Genomic DNA, 24813 nt, shown 5'->3' with positions numbered 1-24813 from the left:
GGGCCTTTCTTCTCGTCGCCTTGTTGTGCGTCACGGTAATCATGCCGCACTCTACGGGTTCCTTGCAAGCCAGCAACCGTGCCACTATATCAGATCTCGGAGGCAAGGTAAAGGCCGATCACAACTGTAACATTCCGCGGATCTCCTGCTGACATGAGATACACAGACCACATCCCCAAATACACCTCTTGCCGGCGCCTCCATCTCCTCCACACCGGCCTCCTCCCCCAAGGGTCAGGGGCTGTCCTTCTCTCAGCTCAAGGATGTGGTCGCAGAAAGGGAAAACTGCCTCGTGGAGGGGTCGCCGCTTATGCGATGGGAAAGGGAGACATTTTATAACGGACCGTGGCACCACATGGGAGTGTTGTAGGCGGTAGGGTATATGCACATGCCACCAGAACCGACGTCTCGCTGTCATTGGGCAAGGTGAGAACTCACTTGAAGGACCAGAAGCGTCAGTTGCTAGAAGGGCTGGACCGTTCAGGCATGGTGGCATTATATACCTCAGTCAAATACGCGTCTTAAGAAATCCGGTCGTCAGGTCTTATCAGGTGCAGTAACTGTCAGTATTGTATTACTATTGTGCCTCAACCCAACGCCACCCTCGCGCCAAATAGCATCACTCGTGACTTCATCACATTTACCTTTTCAACCATACCACTAAGTAGTAAGCTTTTGCCACTCATTTACCCACCCAGCTTCGCCCTTGGGGCTGGCTATGTCCCCCAAGAGGCTTCCAAGCACCTCGACCTGCCGTAGAAACCACAAATGTCAGTCAGGACCATGATACTCACAACAAACCTCGTGTTTCGCGAGGTCAAAACAAGCAGAGCGGGCGCTTACATTCGGCGGATGCACAATCTCAAAATGATTGCAAGGGATCGTGCTTACCACCAGTTCCGTCCCATCCGGAAACAGCGTATCCCAGCCGTTCGGCCCAAAATCCGACCTCGGCTCCAGCAACATCCTCGTCACCTTAACATCCGGATCCAAACCCGCCGCCTCCACCTCCCCCTTCCCCACCACCGCCTCCGAAGCCCATATGATATACACCCTCGGCACCACCACCCCCTCGCCCAACCCATCCGCAAACCCCTCCGGCACATACGCCTCCACCGCCCTCAACGTCCCCTCAAAATGCCGCACCAACCACTCCGGCGCCCCCTCCCTCCCCCCTTTCCCAGCACCACCACCCTTACCCCCACCACCACCCCCCACACCCCCCCAATCCCCCATCAACCCCCTCCCCGCCAAATACCTCACCACCCCCAGCGGCAGCGCCCCAAACCGCACACGACACGGCGAGTCGACCAGCACCAGGGCCTGCACGACCAGGCCGCGGCGCGCCAGCCACCGCGCCACCTCGTACGCGTAGTAGCCGCCGGCGGACCAGCCGCCCAGCAGGTAGGGCCCGCGCGGCTGGAGGGCGGTGATGGCGGCGGCCCAGGCGGCGGCGAGTTGGGGAAGGGTGCAGGTGTAGGTTGTGGGGTTGGTGGTGGTGGTGTTGGTGGTGGTGTTGTTGTTGGGGAGGAAGGGCGAGTTGAGCGCGTAGATGTGCGTGTGGGGGAGGGCGGGCAGCCGCGCGTAGGCCATGGCGGCGCCGCTGCCGTCGGGGAGGAGGAAGAGGTTGCGCGGGGGGGTGGGGTTGGGGTTGGGGTTGGTGTTGGTGTTGGGCTTTTTGGTGGTGGTGATGGTGGCCCTGCGGATGAGGATTGGGGGGCTGACTGTGGGGGTGGAGGTTGGTGGTAGTGGTGGTGGTGGTGGTGCTAGGGTGGCGAGGTGCTGTCTGAGACCGGCGACGGTTTCGGTGGTTTCGAATATGTCCTCTGGAAGCTGGATTGCTGTGGCTCGGGCTATTTTGGCAATGATGGAGGGCGCTACCAGAGAGTCGACGCCCAACTCGGCGAACTCGGTATCGCCTTGTTCGAACTCGTCCACTGGCACATGCAGTTCGCTGGCAATGGCTTGAAAAACCCGTCTCGGGATGTCTTCGTTTTGTGCAGAACGCATTTTGTGTGTACAAACAAATGGGCGTGATAATAGTCCTCAACAGTATGAGACTGAGAGCTCGATCGTTAAAGTACCTAGGTAAGGTAAGTGCCTTAACCTTTGCGTATAAGGTAACGAGGTTCAGTTACTAGCTGAAACTGGGACAACTTGGTCAACAATAACAAACAAGATCATCCTTCTTGCTAGATTCCAAAGTCGGGATAGTCTTGGACCCCAGACCATGAGTGCGATAATAGTATGACTGGGTTCAAACGTCAGCTTGCCCATGCATGCAATTCAATACGCCCATGCATACACAGGAACCGCATGGCCCCAGTCGGTGGGTTGAGAGGTTGAATTGTCTCCGCAGATCTTATCCGTTACGGGTAACTGCTGGCCGGCTTATTCAGAAATTCAGTCTCATATTCCCTTCGGAACGTTTCCGCATGCGTGGCTCAAAATAACCAGCCGAAAGGACGGCTTCCGCGGCCGAAACGGTAAAATTACCCGACAAGACGAGTGCCGGCTACGGAGCGGCTTCCCGCTAGGGGTTGACACGGGTTGGGTTGGTTGACGGGCATTCCGGTCTTCCGGTCTTCCGGGAAAGGATTGGACTCATGATGGCGGCTATCGATGAAACCCGCGATGGTGATAGCTCGGTGTTTATTCCGGCCGTTACTGCGACCGTCAGCCGACAGGACTCGGGAGTAGTAGCTCGGAACTCAGACGGGTATCTTGGCCATTGCTAGTACTACATAATTACTACCTAGTTGACTACCAGCACACGCATGCCACAGACATAGCCATTGCAAAGACGACGGCGATGTAAAGCTACTACGTGCTTGAACCAGTGTTACTCTATCAAGAGTACTGTCCTAACCTCGGTCGTCTCGTCCCCCTTTGGAATTACTCCTACCCGTGCGCCAGATCGAGGCCTTTGCAGCACGTCAGCGAAAATGGTTGAGGCCAAGAGCAATTCGGCTCCGGTGGCCATCACAGGACTTGCCTGCCGCATGCCTGGTGCCGGCAGGAACTTGGAGAGCTTCTGGGATTCCATCTGCAATGGCGAATGTGAGTGAACTCACGCCGACTTGGATGTAGTTACCTCCAACACTTCCTAACCGTACCCAACAGCCGCCTGGTCCCCCATCCCCCGCGACAGGTTCAACGCCGACGCCTTTTCCGGTAATACGGCTAAGGGGGGCCACTTTCTCCAGGAAGACATCTCGCTGTTCGACGCCAAATTCTTCAACATCTCCCGCGACGAAGCCAGCGCAATGGATCCCCAGCAGAGGCTGATGCTGGAAGTCGTCTACGAGGCGCTCGAAGCGGCAGGCCACCCGCTGAGCGAGATGGCCGGCACCAAGACAGGAGTGTTTATGGGTCAGTTCACCGACGACTACCGGGAGGTGGTCAACCGCGACCCGGAAACGTCGCTCCCCTATTCCATGACGGGTTTGCAGCGCACGTCGCTCTCCAACAGAGTCTCGTGGCTGCTTGACCTGCGAGGGCCGAGTTTCACAGTGGCCACGGCGTGCTCGTCGAGCTTGGTCGCGCTGCATCTCGCCTGCGAGAGTCTCCGGAGCGGGGAGACCGACATGGCCATCGTGGGCGGCTGCAACTTGATGATCAGCCCGAGTATGTTTATTTTTCAGAGTGGCCAGGGATTTCTGTCGCCTGATGGAAAGTGCAAGACGTTTGATGCGTCGGCGGACGGCTACGGACGAGGCGAGGGGTTTGCCGTGGTGATTCTCAAGCGTGTGGATGATGCTATCCACCACCAAGACCCGATCCGGGCAGTTATCCGCGGCTCCGGCTCGAACCAAGACGGGCATACCAAGGGGTTCACGTTGCCGAGCGCTGAAGCTCAGGCGTCGCTAATACAAGACGTCTATGACCGTGCCGGTCTTGATTATAGCCAAACCAGCTACGTCGAAGCACATGTACGTGGGACTTGGCTCTATATTTTGGATCAAATGGCACACTAACGAGCAATTCTCGCACTTGATAGGGAACGGGAACCAAAGCTGGCGATTTGGAGGAGACAACAGCGCTGTCGAAAACCATTGCCGCTGGTCTTAGCAACGGTAAAAGACTGCTTGTTGGCTCTGTCAAATCCAATGTGAGTGCTGAAGGCCAGCAAGCTCTCTCTCTCACACACGCCAAACATACATGTACACATACTAATAACTCCCAACAAGATCGGCCATCTCGAGGCTGGCGCCGGCCTCGCTGCTGTGGTGAAGAGCGTCTTGATGTTGGAAAAGGGTGTCATCCCGCCCAACATCAACCTCAACACCCCCAATCCGGCCCTGAAGATGGACGAGTGGAACCTACAAGTCCCCCGTGAGGTTATGCGGTGGCCCACCGACGGCCTCCGACGCATTAGTGTCAACTCCTTCGGGTACGGCGGCTCCAATGCGCATGCCATCCTGGATGATGCTCAGAGCTACCTCGCCGAGAGAGGTATTCATGAGCACAGTCACTCTCCGGTGAAACACAAAGGGAACGGCGTCAACGGTCACAGCACCAACGGCCATGGTATCAACGGCCATGGCGCAAATGTCGTAGACGGCACAAACGGCGTCAACGGCATCAACGATAAAGCAGATACGGCCATCACCTTCCCACAACTCGCCAGTCGCCCTCTCCTCTTCGCCATCAGCGCCCAAGACAGAGCCGGCATCGCGCGCGTCACTGACGCCCTCAAGGCCTACCTTACCACCAAGCAAACGACCATCTCCCGCGAGCAAGAACCAGAACCAGAACAAGAACAAGAACAAGAACAGCGCTACCTGCACGCCCTCGCCAACACCCTCAACACGCGCCGCACCCACCACCAATGGAAGACCTACACGGTCGCCCCCACGCTAACCACCCTCCTCAGCACCCTCACCACCCCCTCCCCAACAACCCCAACCCCAACAACAACCTTCACCCCACCCCCGCCAACCCTGACCTCCCACCCCCCGGGCCTAACCTTCATCTTCACCGGCCAAGGCGCGCAGTACGCTGCCATGGGCCACGCGCTGTTCGCCAGCAACGCGCGCTTCCGCGCCAGCGTGCTCGCCGCCGACGCCTACCTGGCCTCGCCCGCCGTCGTCAGCGGCAGTAGCGGCAGTAGCGGCAGCGGCAGCGGCAGTACCTGGTCGGCGGCCGAGGAGCTGGCGCGGCCGCGATCGACGTCGCGCCTGCGCGTGGCCCGCTTTGCGCAGCCGCTGTGCACCGTGCTGCAGGTCGCGTTGGTGGATATGTTGTGTGGTGGTGGTGGTGGTGGTGGTGGTGGTGGTTGGGGGGTGAAGCCGGCGGCGGTGGTTGGGCATTCGAGCGGGGAGATGGCGGCCGCGTACTGCGCGGGGGTGTTGACGCGGGAGGAGGCGTGGAGGGTGGCGTATTATAGGGGCGTGGCGGCGGCGAGGCTGGCGGAGATGGAGGGTGTGCCTGAGGGGGCGATGATGGCTGTTGGGGCGGGCCCGGAGGAGGTTGGGGGGTGGATTAAGGAGGAAGGGTTTGCGGGCAAGGTGTGGGTGGCCTGTGAGAATGCGCCGGCGAGCGTGACGGTGTCGGGGGAGAAGGAGGCCGTGGAGAGGTTGGGGGGGTTGTTGGGGGGGAGGGGGGTGTTTGCGAGGCGGCTTCGGGTTGACGTCGCGTACCACTCGCCGCACATGCAGGCCGTTGCGAGGGAGTACCTCGAGGCGATTGCGGATGTGGGAAAGAGGAGTGGGAAAGACAACATGAAGGGGAAGGACAAGGGCGGGTTCGGGTCGGGCTGCGTCATGTACTCGAGCGTCACGGGTCAAAAGGTCAACGACGCAAGCGAGCTGGGCCCGGCGTACTGGGTCAGGAACCTCATCTCGCCCGTCAAGTTCTCGACTGCCGTGCAGCGTCTGGCGGGTAGGAAAAGCGACGCCCCCGACGTCTTTGTGGAGATCGGTCCGCACCCTGCCCTCCAAGGGCCGACATTGCAGAACCTGCAGGCCGTGGGCATCACCGACGTACAATATTACTCGGCCCTCAAGCGTGACATGGGCGGGCAACAGACGGCCTTGGAGCTTGCCGGCAACTTATTCTCCAAGGGATACCCCCTGAACTTCTGTGAGGTCAACCAAACATCTGAGCGAACTCAAACTCTGATCGATCTTCCCGCATACCCGTGGGACCATTCCCGCGCCCACTGGGCCGAGTCTCGGGTGGCGAGGGAGTACCGGCTCCGCGAGCCCATAACCGGCAGCCTACTCGGGGCTACCTCCCCGGCTCTCGTCGCCGGCGAGCACGTTTGGAGGGGCCATCTCAGCCTGGCGAAGGAACCCTGGATAGCAGACCACAAGATTCACAACACGGTTCTGTTTCCTGCAGCGGGGTTCCTCGCCATGGCCGCAGAAGCTGCCCTGTTTACCGCTGACACCGGCAGGGGGGTGTCCAAGTTCCGGCTCAGGGACATCCACATGACAACACCATTGGTCTTGGAAGAGACGTCGTCGATCGAATATTCCATCTCTCTGCGGCCTCACCTCACCACCAATAAAGCAACGTCGGCCGACTGGTCCGAGTTCTCCATCTCGAGCTCCCCTGATGGCAAGGCCCTCGAGAGGAATTGCATCGGCTTGATCCACGTGGAGTACCACTCCGAAAAGCCACATGATGCCCAGGAGAGCGGCACAAAGCCGGTCGACGCCCACCAACAAGCGTGGGAGAGGCGCTTACGACAAGCCTCCGAGCAGTGCAAATCCCCCGTCAAGGTTCACCACTTCTACCAACGCATGGCGTCCGCGGGACTCCAATACGGCCCGGCGTTCAAGAACCTAACCTCGGCGCGCACGACGCCCACGCAGAGCTACGGCTCCGTCAGCGTCCCCGAGATCGGGCTCGGCACCGGGGCACAGAAGCCCCTGGTGGTCCATCCAGCAACGCTCGATGCGGTTCTCCACCTCGCCTTCACTGCCTTCGGGCACGGTTCAAACCAGGCCATCAAGGCAATGGTGCCGAAATCGATCGAAGAGGTCGTCATAGCCACCGAGTTCCCCAAGGAGCCCAAGACACAGATCAGCGGCTACTCGACTGTGTCGAGGCACGGGCATAACGAGATTATGGCCGACATGACGATGCAAGAAGATGCTGGGGGACAGCCGGTGCTCAAGATTACTGGGTTGTGCTGTGCCGAGCTAGCGGGGGCTCGTACTGAGGAGAACGCCACGGAAACGGCGAGAAGCATCTGCAGCAAGCTGGTTTGGCGGCCGGCTTTGGAGTTGCTAACGTTGGAGAAGCTGGGGACTCATATTAAGTCAGCCATAACTGACAATCCTGCCACTTCAACTCTCACTTCGGAGGTGTTGTCTGAGGTGAGTTACCGTTTTTGCTGCTCAACTAGCGGAGACGTTTGCTTACGATCTTCCCAGATAATTAAACTCACCCACCACAACAAGCCCGAAGCATCCGTTGCCGAGCTTGTCAATGCGGGCAGCTCCGAGACTGTCCTCTCGACTCTGGACATTGCCCATGTGTTGAAAACGGCGAGTTATACCATCAACGTGCCCGACGAAGCCACAAAGCAAGTGGTGGAAGAAAGCACTATGGCGCCGACCGACGTGGACGTCGTGGTGCAGGACCCAACCCGGCAAGGGGGGCCCGGGACATTTGACGTAGTCATCCTCCCTACCATCCCCAGCCAGGCTCTACATGAGACTCCAGCCGTGCCCGCTGTCGAGGACGCTGTGAAGTTGTTAGCTAGCAACGGCCGCCTGTTGGTCACCACATTTGCCGAGCAGGCCAATGACGTTGAAGCACGCGGCCGGGCGGCTGGTATCCAGGACTGGTTCAGGCTGGACGGCGTGGGCTCCGACGCGCGGTCGGTCGTGTTGCTTGGCCATCGCAGACCGGAGGCAGCCCCGAACGGTGGGGACGGCCATGCCGAGGTCGTTATCCTCCAGTCCCCAGATGCCTCGCCGGCGGCGGCGGATCTCGCCAACTCGTTGGTTTCACAGCTGTCATCTACAGGCCACCCCGCTTCGTTACACACATGGGGCGTCTGCGAGGCTACTACCGTCGAGGGGAAAGCGTGCATCTCGCTTGTCGAGGTGGACCGTCCGGTGCTGCAACAACTCACAGAGCACGACTTCACCTTCATCAAAGCCCTGATTCTGGGCGCGCAAAAGGTATTGTGGGTTGGCGCGTCCCCAGAGATAGACCCCGGCAGCGCCATAGTGACAGGTCTGGCGCGCGTCGTACGAAGTGAGGAGCCGGGCCTCGTGTTCCACACGCTGCAGCTCGATCTTCCCAACGAGGAGGCGGAGTCATCACCCGGCTTAGTTCTTCGCGCGTTTCACACCCCCGGAGGAGAAAACGAGTTCAGAGTCAAGGGCGGTATCATCGAGGTGAGCAGGATCGTCGAAGACAATGAGCTGAACGCAGACCTCCTGGAGAGCCTCGGGGTGGCCAGAACAGAGACGTCGACGGTGGAACAAGTCCCGCTCGAGGAGGTCGGCACCCCCCTCAAACTAAGCGTCCGCAACGCAGGGCTGCTGGATACCCTCTGCTTCGAGGCCGACACCGTCCCTGATACGCCACTGGGCGATGACGAGGTGGAGATTGAAGTTAAAGCCACCTCGTTAAAGTACGCCCCTCATTCTCTTACTACCTGAATCCGTTGACCCTTAAACCCCTGAGCCCCTGAGCCCCTGAGCCCCTGAGCCCCTGAGCCCCTGAGCCCCTGAGCCCCTGAGCCCCTAAATCCCTCCAAGCCCTCCATCCCCCCCCCCCCCCCCCCCAAAACAACAACAAAAAGAAAAAGAGCAACCATCGCTAACCTTTCCCCCCCCCCCCAACCCAGCTTCCGCGACGTCATGACGGCCCTGGGCCAACTACCCACCACGGAGCTCGGCTTCGACGCGGCGGGGATCGTGGTGCGCAGCACGTCGGCGCGGCACGCGCCCGGGGCGCGCGTGGCGGTGTGCCGGCCGGGGTCGCACCGGACCGTGGTGCGGCGGGCGCGCGCGCCGCTCGTGCACGCCCTCCCCGACAATCCAGCGCTCTCCTTCGCCGACGCCGCCACCCTGCCCCTCGCCCACGGCACCGCCTGGTACGCGCTGGTGCGCCTGGCGCGCGCGCGCAGGGGCCAGAGCGTGCTGGTTCACGGCGCGGCGGGCGGGGTGGGGCAGGCGGCGCTGCAGGTGGCGAGGTGGCTGGGGTTGGAGGTGTATGTGACGGTGGGGTCGGAGGCGAAGAGGAGGGTGGTGAGGGAGGTGTATGGGGTGGGGGAGGAGAGGATCTTTAGTTCGAGGGGGGACCCGCGCGCTGGGTTCAGGAGCGGCGTGATGGCGGCTACGGGGGGGAGGGGTGTGGATGTGGTGCTGAATTCGCTGGCGGGGGAGGCGTTGCGGGAGTCGTGGTATTGTGTGGCGCCTGGGGGGACGTTTGTTGAGATCGGAGTGAGGGACATTATGGACAATGTGCGGTTGGAGATGAAGCCGTTTTTGGACGGGGCCACGTTTACCTTCTTTGATCTGAGGAGGGTCATGTTGGACCGGCCCGAGTTGATGGGGGAAATTCTGGAGGGGGTGTTTGGCTTGTTGAAGGAGGGAGCTGTTAAGCCCGTCAGTCCTGTCAAGGTGTTCCCGGCGGGGGAGGTTGAGAGCGCGTTCCGGTTGATGCAGTCCGGACAGCATGTGGGTAAGATTGTGCTGTCCTTTGAGGACGGTAAGCAGATGGTTCCGCTGTGGCGGTCACGGTCACCTGCCAGGCCGGTAGTACAGCTCGACCCCGACGCCGCGTACCTCCTTGCTGGCGGCCTGGGTGGTCTGGGACGCAGCCTGTCGGGCATGCTCGTCGACCACGGAGCTCGCAAGCTGTGCTTCCTATCTCGCTCTGCTGATGCAGCCGAACGCCCTACAGCCCGCGAGCTCATCCGTCAGTTGGAAGACCGCGGCGTCCAGGTGCTCGTGCTGCCCTGCGACGTTGCCGACGCGGCCGCGGTCCGCCAGGCGGCCGTCCGGTGTGCCGAGCAGCTCGGGCGGGTCGCCGGCGTCATCCAGTGCGCCATGGTGTTGCGGGACGCGCTCTTCCGCAACATGACATACTCGGACTGGACCGAATCGACACAGCCCAAGATCCACGGCACCTGGAACCTGCACACGGCACTTCCAGACGTCGACTTCTTCATCAGCCTGGCCTCGTTTACGGCCATCTTCGGCAGCAGGGGCGTGGCCAACTACGCCGCGGGCAGCACATACCAGGACGCCATCGCGCACTTTCGCCGCGCGCAAGGCAAGCACGCCGCCACGGTTGACGTCAGCATTGTAAAGGACGCGGGCGTTCTCGCCGAGACGGGTATGACGCAGGCGCTGAAGGACCTCGCGGGACCCTACGGTCTCGACCAGCACGAGGTGGCCGAGCTGGTGTGGCTCGCCATCTCGGGAGACGTCGGGGGTCGAGGCTCGCCACAGATCGTCAGCGGCATCGCGACAGGTGGCAGCGTGGTTGCGAGTGGCTTGGAGGCACCCTGGTATTTGGATGATCCCAAGTTTGCCGTCATGGCCCGGACCGGGCTTAAGGGTCATAGTAAGGCTTCGACGGCGGGCAACGGGGACGATGTTCGCGGGCAGCTGTCCAGGGCCAAGACGCTGGAGGAAGCGACGCGGGTGGTGACGGACGCGTTGGTGGACCGCGTAGCCAAGATGCTGCAAACGACGGCGGGAGAGATCGATACTGGTAGGTATCTGCATTCGTACGGCATCGACTCGCTGGTGGCTATCGAGATGGCGAACTGGGCGCTCAAGGTGTGTGCTGCCCAGGTGACCGTCTTTGACATCATGGCTGCGGTTCCCATCGTGGCTACGGCAAGAAAGATTGCCATCGGTTCGTCGGCCACGCCCAAGGAGGTTGTGGAAGCGGCGGACTAGAACTCTAGAAGAGGTGAGTAATCCATAAAATAGAAGAGATACAGGGGCATTAAGTACTCGGAGCATTAGATAGGCGTTTTGGGAGCATTCATCATAACTTAATAGGTACCTAATCCATCCATCGTAGAGAAGCTCGGCTCCGGCGACTCGCCCACATCCGTACCTCGCTCGGTACCTAGGTATGTATCTCTGTACATACTTCCGAGAGAGCTGTGTGGACTGGCATGCAACGCAGCCCAGGCCTACAGGCTAGAGCCAATGATCACGTTTTCATTATCGTCCCACTCACAGCCACTGGTGCCTCTGACGATGCAGCTGCATGGGAACAACTGGCGGCTCATTTCCAGCATTCTAGGTGGCCGAGTTGTGTTGGTCCATGTGTTTAGGAACAGTCCTCGGGAAAAGCGCGGATCGCCTACCGCCCTACGCACCGGAGACTTGGCTCCATACTATCGCAGCTTCTTCTTCAGTCTTGACCAGCGTTTCTTCACCCTCCCCGAGAGCTTCTCCCGGCCTTGGGCCCCAGGCTGTGTTATGGGTGTAGCACTTGGCTGTTGTGGTAACCCTGTCCAACTGTCTTCCGGAGGGTTTACCGTCAGCATAACAGAGCTAAAAGGTGGTTGCTCTATGCTGCTGCCTGCCTAACTATAGTTTCCGTAGTCCCCCAACGTCTCAGAGGTCTCAGGGTAACCTTCTTGATAGTTGTCCAAAAGGGAGTGCTGTGATACCATTGGACGACCACCTGCTTCTGCTAGAGCGTCGGCAATCTCGTCATGGCCATAGCGTGTGGCATTGTCCCAAGGGGTCTGGCCAAACGAGTCACAGCTGGTTGGATCTGCTCCCGCAGAAAGCAGAAGGGGCACAACCCACACGAGACCCATGGCGGCAGCTATGTGAAGCATGGTCCGGCCCATGCCGACTTGGGCGTTAGGATTCGCACCTCGCCCCAGTAGAAACTGGACAATTTCCTCGGTCCCATCACCCATTTCGAAGCACAATTGTAGCGCTGTGGTCCCATTGGATGTTCGAACATTGCTGTCAGCGCCGAACTCGACAAGCACTCTTACAGAGGCCATGCTTTTGGCCCCAGATATCGCGAGGTGAATGGGGTATTGGAGTTCCTGGTTGGAACCGAAAGCCAAGGGCGACACCCCAGGTGCCCCTGAATCGCCAAGTCGAAAGCCTAATGCGGTCAGAGGCCGGCGGTCGGATTCAGCGGGTTCTCGCCTCTGAACGGGTCTTGTCATTTGATTGACATCTGCGCCTAGCTCCAACAAGACCCGAACCATGTCCGCTTGGCCCTCGCTACACGCCACATGAAGCGGCGCCATGCCATTGTCGTGGCTGCACTGATCGAAAGAGATGCCCAAGGAGTGCATCTCCTGTAACAGACTGACGTGCCCGAGCGAGACGCAGATTTCGAGGTAGGATCGGCCCCTTAGGCGCGATGCAGTAGACGCAAAATGGACGCTCCCCAACAATGTCGGCCGCCCGTGCACAGCGTTTGTGCCATGGATATGATGGTTCGCCAATTCCCAGGATAGAAACTCTTGCAGACCATAAAGACAAATCATGGCTAGGGAGTCAGAGCACAAAAACGCTACCGTTGTGGGAATTTGCGAGTCGTCAGAAGAGGGAATCCTGCCCGCGCATTTAACAATGTCCTTCATTCTGCCCGTATACTGGCGGAATTCAGCTGGGTTGGAAAGAAAGCCATGTAGAAGCTTGACCGTCCGCCGATCTGAGACGCCCAGCTTGGCGAGATGACTACCCAGATAATATAGCGTTGAATAGGTAAAGAGGATTCTTGATGTTCGAAGCCCAGGAGGCTCTGGGTATTTGATGCCGCGCAGGCACAGTTGGGATGCGGCGATGTGTAAAGCAGAGTTATCGAACTCTGGCCTCGTCTCCAGGTACTCGCGGGCCGAAAGATGGGGAAATCCCACTCGGTCAGACTCTGGATCCTCCTCGATGAAGTTACAGGTGATGTGCACCACTTCGTCCCGCGTGATGCTTTGCTGCGGTCCATCGTCGGAAAGCACGAGGAGATACAGGAACTCATCCCATGAGAGCGGCCGAAACGCAACCAGAAGGATCTGGAGCGCACTGATCGCCAACCTAGAGCTTTCCACGCCCAGACCAAGCACTTGATTGAAGGCAACCAAGTACAGGTCTGCGAGGGTCTTGGGTAGCCGGCCCAGCTCCGATCGTACGTCTTTCTCTAGTCGCATCCGCCGAGTGTCGCAGAGATTCTGTATCTGAAGCGTAACCCATCGAAACCTTGACAGTATGTTAGAAACGACTGACAAAGAATACTTTGCTTGGCACATACATTCCGTCGGCCTGGTCACTTAACGTCGCAGTGATTTCATCCCTCAGCGCATGAGATAATTGACCCCGTAGCAGCTGCTTCTGTTGGACGACACGGTCCAACTCAATGCCAATAAAACGGTTGATATCGGATCCGTTCCTTTGAGCATTGATGTAAATATTGGGTGTTGAAGCCAGGCGGGCTGTAATATCCCCATCGTTTCGGCTGGTTAGAAAGACCTTGACTATGTTTTCCGACTTGGCCACAATCTCGTCAAGTGCCTCAAAAAGCTCGTGTCTCAACGTGGGGTTACATTCATCGAGCGCGTCGATGATGATGATGGCTGGATTCTCTTTCAAAAAATCCAGGATAAGCTGAGTTGTGTCAGGCAATGGAAGGTTGGATGTCCCCGGTATTGGGGATCCGAGGAATTCATGGAGATGGCGGAGCTGTTCGGGGATGGGTTTCGATAGGTCATCGCTACAGAGTTGGCGAGCGATACAGCGCAGAATGTCGACTGGGTTAGATCGCTCGGGCTCTGCGGTATTGCGTGAGCAGTAGAAATAAGCGAGTGGTACTGATCTTGGGTCCTTTTCTTTTCCTTCGAGCTCATAGTCGACGACGGCAGACCTGCCACGGATTTAGCAACAGTTCTTCAGCTGGACAGGGGAAGAAAAGAGACGAACAGTAACTTGGTTTTCCCACACCCCGGCATCCCATGGAGCCAGAGCGTGCCGGACACGCTGGAGTCCTTCCAGGCTCGAAACTTGTCAGAACTAAACATCCAGGCTCCAGAGTCGGGAAGACGGCGATGCCGCTCGGAGATATGCTGTATCTTGTATGCCACGGGCGATAACCAATCGAGGATGGCCTTTCGTTGCAGTACGTTTAGATCGTCTGTGGGGAGCGGGACAAGGGCAACGACTCTCTGAACAGGATGTTCTATGGTTGATATTGCATCTCGTAGAGCATGAAGATCGCTAACAACGACTTGAGATTGTTGCATCTGCTCGAGGTGCCTTTCCAGGGCTGTCAGTTGCCATGTGACTGAAGTCGAGTGCGCCGAGAGGCCGCGGATCTCCTGTGCTGTCGACTGTAGGGTTTCGGTGGCCACCAGCAGGGCATCACAATCAACCTCGCCTTGTTTAACTGCAACATCGTCCAGCAGGTCGTCGACACCCGAATCGGATGCGAAAGCTCCAATGAACCTCCTTGTCGTGGTCTTGGAGAAGTAGGCGTACGAGTCCCCGAGGAAAGTCAGCACGGAGGCATAAAGTGCCACAAGCGACGACCGTAGTTGGGCCGTTCCCGCTGTATCGTTTACGAGGTAGATTGCTTCGAAGACGGAATACCGGGACACGATCCTGGTGGCTTTCTCCAAACCCTCAACCATTGTGGCAAATGTCTCATTATCAGAGATGACCCCCTTAAGCAGCGCGCCCACGAGGGCCCAGGGGATGGCAGCCCAGCCAGGCCCCATGTTTGCGACCGAGTCCCCGATTCCCTTAAAGGAGTGGATGCAGGTGACGATCTTCTCGAAGACATCCCTAAGGATGATGACATCTCCTTTCCTGTTCTTGATCTTCCATCTCTTCTCTAGGCATTGTTTCTGTTTCTGGGTGGCCTCCAGAAGCGCCCCTTCGAGGACGTGTCGTCGGTTGGTACGACTTGGCTCAAGCACATCCTTGAGGTCGTCACCAACCGCTGCAGCCGCCGTCTCACATAGGTCTTCAGCGACCTGACTACCACTGCGGGCCCCAGGTAAGCTACTTTACTCCATCTGTCCGAAACCTTGCGTGAAAAGGGGTCACTGACTGCGTCTTCAGGTCCAAGAGTACAGGTCTGGAGCCATTTTCAGACGGCATGATGCTTAACTGGCTTGTGTGTGGAATGTTGTCATGGTAAGTTGCGTTGAATGCCTACATGTTTGTTGAGAACTTGACTTGAAGCGGGGTCGTGATCAGCCGCAAAATGGTCTTCGGAACTGGACACGACAAGGCTGTGCCGATTTTGACTTTTTTGATTTGCGATCGAGGGACTTGTGGCATGGAATGATTGGTCGAGGATGGGTACAAGTACCATGCACCAAATACCATCCCATATTGCGAGTTGGGATGTCGTAACGTCTGCTATCCCAAATTCTGAGCTCCTAGGCAAGATATCATCATTATCATGTCAATACTATCCCGGGAATATACTGACATATCCTAGGCTAAAGTTCGGGACCGTGGTCCATGATTCGGGTCATATTGGGAATCCAACAGCGAGAATACAGGTACTTCACAACAGAGAGCTAATTGGGCGCCCTCGTCTGGCAAACTTTGAAACGCTTGCAAGCCTCCAAGACTCGCCGACGAGATAACAGGAGCAGTTGTTCCAATCTTGTTCGCCTAAACCCCGAGGACCCGGGCAACATCCTAGAGCTAAATACAAGGACAAAATGAACGAACTTTGTAGGAAGGTGACAGATTCGTATCTTGCTCGAGCAGAAGTGGAGGCAGGCTCTCTTGGGGAATGTGGCTTCCCAGGCACTCATGACTTTGAACAGGACGGCATCCTCTTTTGGGAGTGCGATCACAGCTAAACCAAAAGGCCTCCCGTGCAGGTTTAGGAGACCGACTGGCATCGTGGCGACCGGGCCTCCTAGATACGTGTCAACAACAAGTCTTGCCAACTGAGTGTGTTTTCTTACCGATAGCAGCTGCTATACTCGCCAAAGGCCCGTCCATCGGCCCGATGATAGCATCGAGTCTGCCCTCTTCCATAACCCTCCGCACCCCGTTCTCCAAGCCTTCTTTCTGAAGGGTTACCTTGGCTGTCTCGTAATCGGTGCGCGTGAGTTTGTGATTCAGCGCATCGAGGAGAGCATTCTGATTGGGGTAATCTGCTTAACTGGTCAGTACGCCGTGCAGTGGTCCTATGGGGGGCGACGAGTTGAGCTACCTTCCGGAAACTCCAGATCAGCATGCTCCATGTTGAACGTGGCAATGTCTTCCAAACTCTTCATGTTTGGATCGTCCCTCGTTTCGAGATACTTGGCCACAACATCACGGGGCTCGTAGTCTGCTTAATTATTAGCGGCCCTTACATCTCCCTGACATGGACTTCCACCTACCAAAGATTATGTCCATGGCTTTGCCGATACCGTTTTGCTTGGGATGCACAAGCTCAACGGGGTAGATGATTTCCCCACCCACACTCTGGATTTTCTCCATCACCGCTTCGTACGAGGCTTTCTGGATTGATAGTGAGCCAAGCTACGCCATACCCTAGCGCAAAACAATCATGCTTACAATCTGCGTGTTGACTTCCTCGATGGGCGTGACCAGTCCCGGCGGAAGCCACCACTTATCCGGGTCCACGAACCCTAGCCGCAAATTTGACCAGTCACGCTGAAATACAGCTTGGTAGTTGGGGTCAGCCCCGTTGCTGCCGGGGGCTTTTTCTTGGACATATCCGACCAAGATGGCGAGATCGTCAACTGATTTTGCCATGGCCCCGACGGTGTCAAAGGTCGTCGAGATGGCAAAGATGCCATCCATGGGCGTAGAGCCGACTGTCGGCTTCATACCGTACAGAGCGGCACGGGATGCGGGGGTGCAAACAGAGCCGTCTGCTTCGGTTCCGATCGATATGGGGCTGTAACCTGCAGACACGCCGACGGCCGAGCCCGAAGAAGAGCCACCCGGAGCCTGTGATGACACAGTCAGCAGGGTTTACGGGCGCACATGTACGGAAGCCGAGCTTTGGTTCTTACTGTGTGGCCCAGACGCATCTCTCTGTGCTTGACGCCGCCCTGGATATACGCCGATTGGGTCTGACCGTTGAGGGCCGACCAGCCAGATGTGATGTTGTCGCCCCTGGAATTGTTAGATGGCGGTAAACGCGGCGGGGAAAGGGGTATTGGCGAGAACTACTTGAAGTTGCCCAATTCCTACCCATGTCGGTTCGATCTCTACAAAGACCCCGCGGCCAGAGGTACTCACCGTGAGGCTTGCTTTCCCGAGGACTATCAATCCCTTGTCCAGGAGCTACATACTGTCAGCTGGCGGCGCACACCCGACAGGTGGTACACCAAGGCTCTCACCGTCTGCACAACTACCGAGTTGCTCTTGGGCCGGGATTTCTCAAAGGCGTATGAACCAAGGGTAGTCGGCATGCCAAGTGAGGGATCGGTGTTGATGGAGTCCTGTAAGTAATAAGTGGGCGTCGAACTTTGTGCGGCCTTGGAGAAATGTATGTAACGCACCTTGACGATGATTGGAATGCCGTGCAGTGGGCCCCTGACTTTGCCCGCCGCTCGCTCCTTGTCCAAACGCTCGGCGACTGAGAGAATGTCTTCCTGTGGTGGGGTAGAAACGATGGCACGAAGGGCCGGACCGGATCGGTCATACTTTGCGATCTGATTCAGGCATGCCTTAACGAGTTGAACGCTGGTGAGATCTCCGCTCCGAAGCAGAGCCTGTAGCTCTGCGGCCGAGGCCGTCAGCAGAAGCTCGTTCATGGCCGGTCTAGGCGGTTGATTGCTTGAAGGGCACGAAGGTGATGCAAAAGGAGGAAGAAAATGATTGGAGAGCAGGAAAGAAGAAGATGTATCCTGTTTACCCGCGATCTTGCGTCGAACATGGGTGCAGCGTTCAAGATGGGGAATGGGGAGCAGCAACGCAGTTATTTAACGTGAGAATGCTTTAAACCACGTGTGCATGTGCTCGTCGGGGCACCAGGGCCCCTCGCGTGCTCACGTATAGCTGTCTGGGGTACAGATTAATTTTCCGTCTCTCCTCAGTAGGGACCGAAACTGGTAAGCCCCAAGACAAGCAACCGCACCTTCGAGCAACACACCATGATCAAATCTCGGCTGCAGATGTCTTCCAGTCTCGCAGCATTCTAGCAAGGACAGTATGGCCACTGGAAGAGGCTATCTCCGCCGCGCTCTCACACCGCATCCGGACGGCCTCCACATCTGGGTCGTCCTCGTTCTGCAGAAGCAGGCAAGCGAGATCGAGCCGGCCATTCTCTGCGGCCGCCTCAAGAGCTGTCCGGCCCTTCTCAGCCGCTGCGGGAGCGTTGACGTCGGCCCCCGCCTGGAGAAGAATCAGGGTGATGCTGAGACGCCCGTTTGTCACGGCCCTCTGCAGTGCCGTTTCCCCATATAACTTGCTCGGCGGTCCGTTGACATCTGCACCTCTTGAGAGAAGCAATTGGATCATGTCCTTGTCACGAAGGCTAACTGCCAATTGGAGCGCCGTCTCGCCCTCCATTCCACTTGGGGGGGCGTTGACATCGGCTCCGGCATCAAGCAGAGCGTGAACGATATCAATGTCTTCCGACAGAATTGCGGCCTGTAAGGCCGTCTGGCCCATCACTTCAACGGGGGTGCCGTTGACGTCGGCTCCGGCATCAAGCAGAGCGTGAACCATGTCAATGTCTTTTGACGAAATTGCCTCCTGTAGCGCCGTATATTCGAGATTACCTTCTGGGCGCGGGAAGTTGGCGTCTCCTCCGGCTGCGACAAGCATTTGGACGATATCGTGGTATCCGGCTCTCGCTGCGGCCTGGAGACAACTACCGCCGTCCACTTTCACGTCGGCCCCGTAATCGAGCAACAGGCGGATGATGTCGTAGTTTATGGGCCTTCGCGTCGTTATGGCCCGTTGCAAGGCGGATTGGCCGGTAACGTACGCAGTGGAAGGCCTGTTTGGACTCACTCCCTTTGCAAGAAACAGTTTTACGAGGTCGAGAAAGCTGCACACAACCGCACGCTCAAGAGCCCTGGTACCATCAATGCCGTCTAGAGTTGCGCCCCCGTCGATCAAAAGGTTGACAACTTCAGCATTACCCTGAGACGCCGCGGTTTCAAGCGCTGACACGCCGACATCAGACCGGCTGTTAACATCAGCCCCAGCGAGGATGAGGCAGCGGACCATCTCGACCTCACCATGGCTCGCGGCAATTCCGAGGGGACTAGAAGCACGGTAATTCTCGTTGGGGTCTGCCCCCTTGTCCAACAGCAGTCGCGCCAACTCATAAGACCGGTTTGAGAGCGCAGCGCAGAGCGGCTGCAGGCCGTCCTCGCAACTAGGGCAGGCCCTAACGTCGGCGCCCGCCTCCAGCAATTGTTCGACAACTGCTACCCGGTCCCATTCGACCGCCGCCTGTAATGCTGTCCGCCCGCTCCGCGCCGATGCCGGGCCGTTGACATCGGCACCAGACCGCAGCAGGTAGTTCACCATCTCTAAGTCTCCCTGTTCTGCCGCGGTTTGAAGGCAGGTCCGGCCTTCTTCGGGGGCGGCGGGCGCATTCACGTCCGCACCGGCGTCAACAAGCAGCCTGACCAGGCTGCTTTTCCCCGATTCTGCCGCCGCCTGTAGAGCTGTACGGCCGCCCCAGCGACTGGGAGCGGCGTTGACAAGAGCGCCTTGGCTCAGCAACAGCTTTACCGTCTCTTCGTTTCCAGATCCGGCGGCCGCCTGGAGAACCGTTGCTGGCCAGGGCATTCTTGCGGGGCTATTCACGTCCGCTCCTTTGCTTAGTAAAAGGCGGGATAATTCGTACCCTTGGGGTTCACCTGCTGCTATCTGTAATGCCGTACCACGGGATCCAACGGCGTTGACATCAGCGCCGTGGCTCAGCAGCAAGCGAACCAAAACAGAGCTTTTCTAGAGGACAGCCTCTTGCAAAGGCGTACACATGCAGTCAATGTCGTCATCGTCATCGCCGAGGTTGTCGATGTCGTTGGTGCTATAGTCGCTATCGCTATCGTCATCGTCACCATCACCATCACCACCGTTGCCGTTGTCGCTGCCCTCCCCATCGTCACCATTGCCACCGTTGGCGTTGTTGCTGCCCTCCTCACTGTCACCATCGCCATCGTCGCCGTTATCGCCACCCTCCTCATCGTAGATGACCGCATCGTCCCAACGGCGGCCCTCCTTGCGGCCAAAAAGATTCACGCGTCTAAGATAATCCGCTGCTGGGAATCCGTTGACATCGGCACCGGCTTCCAAGATGACCTGGCACATTTCCACGTTGTTCCGGGACACGGCCCATTGAAGCGGAGTCCGCAAGACGCGATGTCTACCCTCCATCACGGCTTTGCGGCGTTTGGGTGCGTACGCCTTGCCGGCCGGGCTATCCACATCGGCACCGGCGTCGAGGAGGACCTGGGCTACCTCGAGATTGTCGCACGACGCCGCGACGTGGAGTGCCGGAATAGCCCTCGTCTCGTTGACGCGCGCGCCAGCCCCCAGCAGCATCTGGACGGCGTCCGTGTTTCCTCCTAATATGGCCTCGCTGAGCAGTGTGAAAGATCTTCTGCTGCGTTCAGAACTGCGTATGTTGACGTCCGCGCCGTGTCCGATCAGCATCTTGGCAATCTCTAGACAACGACTGCGTCCGATGATTGCAGTCCAAAGCGGCGCCTCGCGTCCGCCGCCATTCTTGAAATAAATGTTAGGGTTGGCCCCGGCATCTAATAGCAGTGAGATGAGGGCGGCATTCCGGTTTTTCACAGCCTCTTGAAGAGCTGTTGTTTCGGTCCCCGCGAAGCCATTCACATCGACACCCCAGTTTATGAGGGTGCGCGCCACACCCACCTCATCAAGTCGTGCTGCGCCGGCAAGAAGCTTGACGGCGAACACTTCCACCGACGGCGTCTTTGGGGCGATTAGGCGCTCAACTGCCGAAAGTCTCTCGCTCCGGATAGCCCACTGAAGGAGCTTATCGACTTCCGAGTCGTAGAGCATGTTGTTCGACCCGAGATAGACAACATACCGCAGCAGGTGGAAACACATGTCCACGGCCGAGGCGCCACCGGCGGACAGCGTATCGACACGTTGGACGAACTCTCCACTGCGTTTCTGGACTCCGATATTGTCGAGGTGTGATGAAATTCGCAAAACATACTCGGGACTGTCTGGATCGATTTTCACACCCAGGCACTCTCCGAGAAGCTCTTTAGCCTCGCGGTTGGCTGTCCTTGATTTTGACAGCGGCGCTGGCTGCTCGAAAGAGAGTGGCTCGCGCTCGTGGGCTGTATATGAGGGACCACTGGATACAGGCTCACATAATTCCTCGGATATGAGCCCGATCACCAGAGCCCCGTCGTCTTGCCACGGCGTCGGTAGGAAATAGAACCCGCCCGTTGTGGTAGGATTGCAGGCTTCATCCACGGAGGTAATTCCTGTCCAGAAAGAGGCTGCCGACGGTCGGCGGTTAGTCGACAGGTGGCAGGTCCGGCCAGGGGTGGCTTTTGGTGCAAACTCTTACGTGAATCGAGGAGGTCCTGGAACTGGAACCATGGTATATCTGCGCACCGGATGCTCCCAAATATATTGGCAGCAGGTGGGGTTTGTACAGTGACCGCGTGTGACCCGTCTGCGGGAGCGGCTTCAAGTAGGCCGAAGCCGTTAGCTGGAGTTCCCCGCGTGGGTTGGCGCCGCCAAGTTGGAGGAAATGAGAGCGATCAAATATATATAATATACGACTTGCCTGATACTTTCTCAACCGAAGACTCACCGCTGGCATATCTCGCCATCTCCTTCTTCAACTTTTTCGCCGGGACTGGTCTACCATTGATGATGACCTCGGTATCTTTGCCCTCCAAGCGGCGTTTTTGAACCTGGCTAGCAGCGAATTCCCACTTTTCCTTGGTTGAGTTCTTTTCCAGTCCCCATTGTTTCAGCTTTCGAACGTACTGCGCCTTGCTATCCGCTCTGTCAGGGTTTGCCAACAGAGTAGTGCTAAAGGCAATCGGGAGATCTTACGTGGCGTAAAACCCATACGTATCCCCGATATGCGTGATCACTTCGCCCAGGGTTTTCGTCAAGTAGGCTGTGGATATTGCATCCTTGTGGGAATCCCACTCCGCAGGTGAAATTCTCCGTGGGGGGGTTGCCATGGCCGGTGAAGATTTTGGGGAGTTAGGTAGATACCTACCTACGGTAAGTAGACAGGTAAGTACTTAAGTGTTGGGATGAAAATGTGCGATGGGGGCGATGGACTTGGGAGTGTGGGACAAGTGGCACAACACCTGTTCACTTAGTTATAACACCAATCGGCAGACCGATAAACATTTGCGAGGCCGCGACGCTTGTTCGTAAAAGGAACCCACGAACGCCCCTGGGCAGCGCCATTGGCTATAGGCGTGTGTCCAAAATTTGCGTTTGAGGCTCAGCCCCAGCGACGCAAATTCTGGCAAGGAAATCTGCACCAGATATGGATGGCCTGCGTGCCTGCCTCGCCAGAACCTCCAACAATGATTGGCTAGGTAATGCTTGCTTTCGACCATTTCGGATGTGGAAATTCAAGACCCATAACCAAAATTCGCGGCCACCCAAGTATTAGTTCGATGCTGCATCACATAAAAGATGCCCCCGAAAAATGTATCTCCCATCCATGATCCAGGCAAGCCGCAAACTGTTCTTGGACTTCCAAGCAAGTGACATATAATTAGGTACCACTTAATTATTTCCCAGCGGCCTTGCAGGCCGTGCCGCCGTCATCACCAACAATGCCTCTATCTCCCGAAGCCATAATTTCCATTATCGGGGTCTTGGTCAATATCCCTTCCGCCGTCTTCATCCTCTGGGACCTCTTCAAAAGAAGTCGGGCCAAACGACATCGCGCCCCGGGTACGTGCTTTCTGACGATTCAACAGTTTCATTTTGGCAATGCTTCTAATACTAAGCTTGTAATAGCGACAAATTTCAAACAGAAACACGCCCGGGGTCGCCGAAACAATAATCGAACGGAACCCCGGGCTGTCGGCATTGATGTCTACGTCTAAGGAGGGATGGCGGTGGAGTTTCTCGAGCCAGTACTGGTTTTGTTTCCTTTGTCGCTTTGGTCTTGGTCGTAATTTCATTGCAATCACTTAATCTCACAGTCATGAATACTACCTACCATCTTCAGATGATATTATATTTGACCTCTCAACGTGAAGTCCGGCTTCCATCAAATTCGCTGCTCGCATGGCCGGAAACCGAGGAGTGAAGAGCTTCTACCAGAAATTCCCATTCGTAATAAGGGTAGGTACTGGTATGAGATGGATCATGGGAGCTTTCGAAAGGTACAATTCTCCCCTCTCTTCACTGGGTAACTAATATCAAGTATCCCAACCCCCCGACTCTCTCGCCAACCCAAGGCTTAGTTCGGGGTAAGCTTCAACAGCCGGCCGCTAGGACCATCCTCGATGACCCAAATAGCGCCGTCCTTGTCCTCGCGAATGCCGCGCATGCGCTTGCCCATCGAGATGCGCTGCGTCTCCTTGGCCGTGTCGTCCGCAGCGATGGTCACACGCACAATCGACTGCGAGCTGAGCCCGCTGATGACAGCATTGCCCTTCCAGCCGGCAAACAAATCACCCTTGTAGATAATCAGACCACCGGGGGAAATGACGGGCACCCAAAACGCCTTGGGCGCGGCAAAGTCCGGCCGGGTGCTGTGCGCCGGGATGGTGCGGCCGTCGTAGTGCCGGCCCTGCGACACCAGCGGCCAGCCGTAGTTGGCGCCGCGCTCGATCAGGTTCAGCTCGTCGCCGCCCATGGGACCCATCTCGACCTCCCACAACCGGCCCTTGGCGTCCCAGTCGATGCCCAGCGGGTTGCGGTGGCCCAGGGACCAAATCTGGGCCTGCACGGCGCCCTGGCTGGCGAAGGGGTTGCCCGCGAAGGCGGTGCCGTTGTCGTACAGCTTGATCATCTTACCCAGGTTGGCCGTCATGGACTGCGCGGGGGTCATCTGGTTGATCTCGCCCGATGAGATCCACAGCGCGCCGTCCTCCGGGCTGAAGAGCAGCCGGCACGCGAACTGGAGCCCGCCCTGCGCCCGCTGCGAATGCCGCCAGATGACCTCGAGCCCGGACAGCGCGCCGCCGCCGTTGGAGTCCAGCGTCAGCTTGGCCCGCGCCACCGCCCCGCCCGCCCCGCCCGAGCCGCTCTCGGCGTAGCTGAGGTAGATGATGTTGTTGTTGGCGTAGTCCGGGTGCAGGGCCACGTCGTGCAGACCGCCCTGCCCGCCGTAGGCGACCGCCGGCACGCCGCTGACCGTGCCCTTGGCTTTGGTGGCTGGGTCGACGAGACGGAGGTTGCCCCGTCGCTCGGTGACGAGGATGCGGTTGTCGGGCAGGAAGGCGAAGGCCCAGGGCTCGGAGTGGTCGGTGATGGGCGTCGATTTAAAGGGCTGCTGGCGGGCGGCCAAGGGTTGCGATGGGACGCCCAAAGCACCCGTCACCAACGCCAGCGCGTAGGTGATGGAAATTCCGAGATGCATCGTGTTGTCGGCCGGGTTTGTTGCTCCTCGCTGTATTTTTTTGTTTCTAGGCGATCGAGACGGAGGGTTTACTCGGCTGATCGATTCAAATCGCCTAGGGGCTCTTATGATGGACGTTTGTCCAAGGTCTAGGTAGGGACTTCGGTATATGAATCCAAAGAAAAGGGGGAGTCCGAACAACCTCTGGTCCACTTTCAGGCTATTCCCCGCCGTTAATGACCGAATATATAAGAAGTCAATCAGAGCATCCGTACCCTATGACCCCGGTGCTGGCACGGTGGAAACATGTTTCCCTTTTCGTCATCATCCCCCGTCCCCTGTAACACGTCTACCATCAATCGACAGGTT

General features: G+C 57.7%; 6 protein-coding genes across 6 annotated transcripts; 1 reads left to right on the top strand and 5 right to left on the bottom strand.

Annotated features, from left to right (window-relative positions):
- Positions 1–552: 552 nt before the first annotated feature.
- Positions 553–2345, bottom strand: F5144DRAFT_661545 (Alpha/Beta hydrolase protein). Its single transcript, XM_066793300.1, has 3 exons — positions 1264–2345; positions 844–1194; positions 553–750 (listed from the first exon to the last, which is right to left on the bottom strand). The coding sequence occupies exons 1-3, from the start codon at positions 2008–2010 to the stop codon at positions 661–663; spliced, it is 1188 nt and encodes a 395-aa protein (XP_066638355.1). The 5' UTR covers positions 2011–2345; the 3' UTR covers positions 553–660.
- Positions 2346–2807: 462 nt separating this feature from the next.
- Positions 2808–10883, top strand: F5144DRAFT_624403 (uncharacterized protein; the record flags this gene model as incomplete). The annotated part of the gene is made up of 8 exons (XM_066792199.1): positions 2808–3060; positions 3124–3932; positions 4001–4099; positions 4134–4847; positions 4998–5285; positions 5661–7328; positions 7386–8599; positions 8816–10883. Exons 1-8 carry the CDS (start codon positions 2946–2948, stop codon positions 10881–10883), a joined length of 6975 nt encoding a protein of 2324 aa, XP_066638354.1. The 5' UTR covers positions 2808–2945.
- Positions 10884–11475: 592 nt separating this feature from the next.
- On the bottom strand, positions 11476–15167 carry F5144DRAFT_402964 (uncharacterized protein). The gene is made up of 4 exons (XM_066784860.1): positions 15010–15167; positions 13881–14942; positions 13216–13824; positions 11476–13163 (listed from the first exon to the last, which is right to left on the bottom strand). The coding sequence occupies exons 1-4, from the start codon at positions 15057–15059 to the stop codon at positions 11525–11527; spliced, it is 3360 nt and encodes a 1119-aa protein (XP_066638353.1). The 5' UTR covers positions 15060–15167; the 3' UTR covers positions 11476–11524.
- A 198-nt stretch (positions 15168–15365) lies between these two features.
- F5144DRAFT_587552 (amidase signature domain-containing protein) lies at positions 15366–17365 on the bottom strand. Its single transcript, XM_066789848.1, has 8 exons — positions 17282–17365; positions 17112–17225; positions 16952–17054; positions 16488–16886; positions 16310–16430; positions 16138–16257; positions 15887–16078; positions 15366–15837 (listed from the first exon to the last, which is right to left on the bottom strand). The coding sequence occupies exons 3-8, from the start codon at positions 16967–16969 to the stop codon at positions 15488–15490; spliced, it is 1200 nt and encodes a 399-aa protein (XP_066638352.1). The 5' UTR covers positions 16970–17054; positions 17112–17225; positions 17282–17365; the 3' UTR covers positions 15366–15487.
- Positions 17366–18041: 676 nt separating this feature from the next.
- F5144DRAFT_616350 (ankyrin repeat-containing domain protein) lies at positions 18042–22363 on the bottom strand (the record flags this gene model as incomplete). Its single annotated transcript, XM_066791835.1, has 6 exons — positions 21960–22363; positions 21685–21899; positions 21463–21582; positions 21260–21391; positions 19883–21226; positions 18042–19678 (listed from the first exon to the last, which is right to left on the bottom strand). The coding sequence occupies exons 1-6, from the start codon at positions 22091–22093 to the stop codon at positions 18042–18044; spliced, it is 3582 nt and encodes a 1193-aa protein (XP_066638351.1). The 5' UTR covers positions 22094–22363.
- A 977-nt stretch (positions 22364–23340) lies between these two features.
- On the bottom strand, positions 23341–24808 carry F5144DRAFT_542253 (Sorbosone dehydrogenase-domain-containing protein; the record flags this gene model as incomplete). The annotated part of the gene is made up of 2 exons (XM_066787187.1): positions 24720–24808; positions 23341–24664 (listed from the first exon to the last, which is right to left on the bottom strand). The coding sequence occupies exons 1-2, from the start codon at positions 24770–24772 to the stop codon at positions 23341–23343; spliced, it is 1377 nt and encodes a 458-aa protein (XP_066638350.1). The 5' UTR covers positions 24773–24808.
- Positions 24809–24813: the final 5 nt, after the last annotated feature.

The sequence above is a fragment of the Chaetomium tenue genome (genome assembly GCF_020726465.1).
Source record: "Chaetomium tenue strain MPI-SDFR-AT-0079 chromosome Unknown F5144scaffold_8, whole genome shotgun sequence".
In the NCBI taxonomy this organism is placed as follows: domain Eukaryota; kingdom Fungi; phylum Ascomycota; class Sordariomycetes; order Sordariales; family Chaetomiaceae; genus Chaetomium; species Chaetomium tenue.
This window is presented reverse-complemented; position numbering and strand designations above follow the sequence as displayed.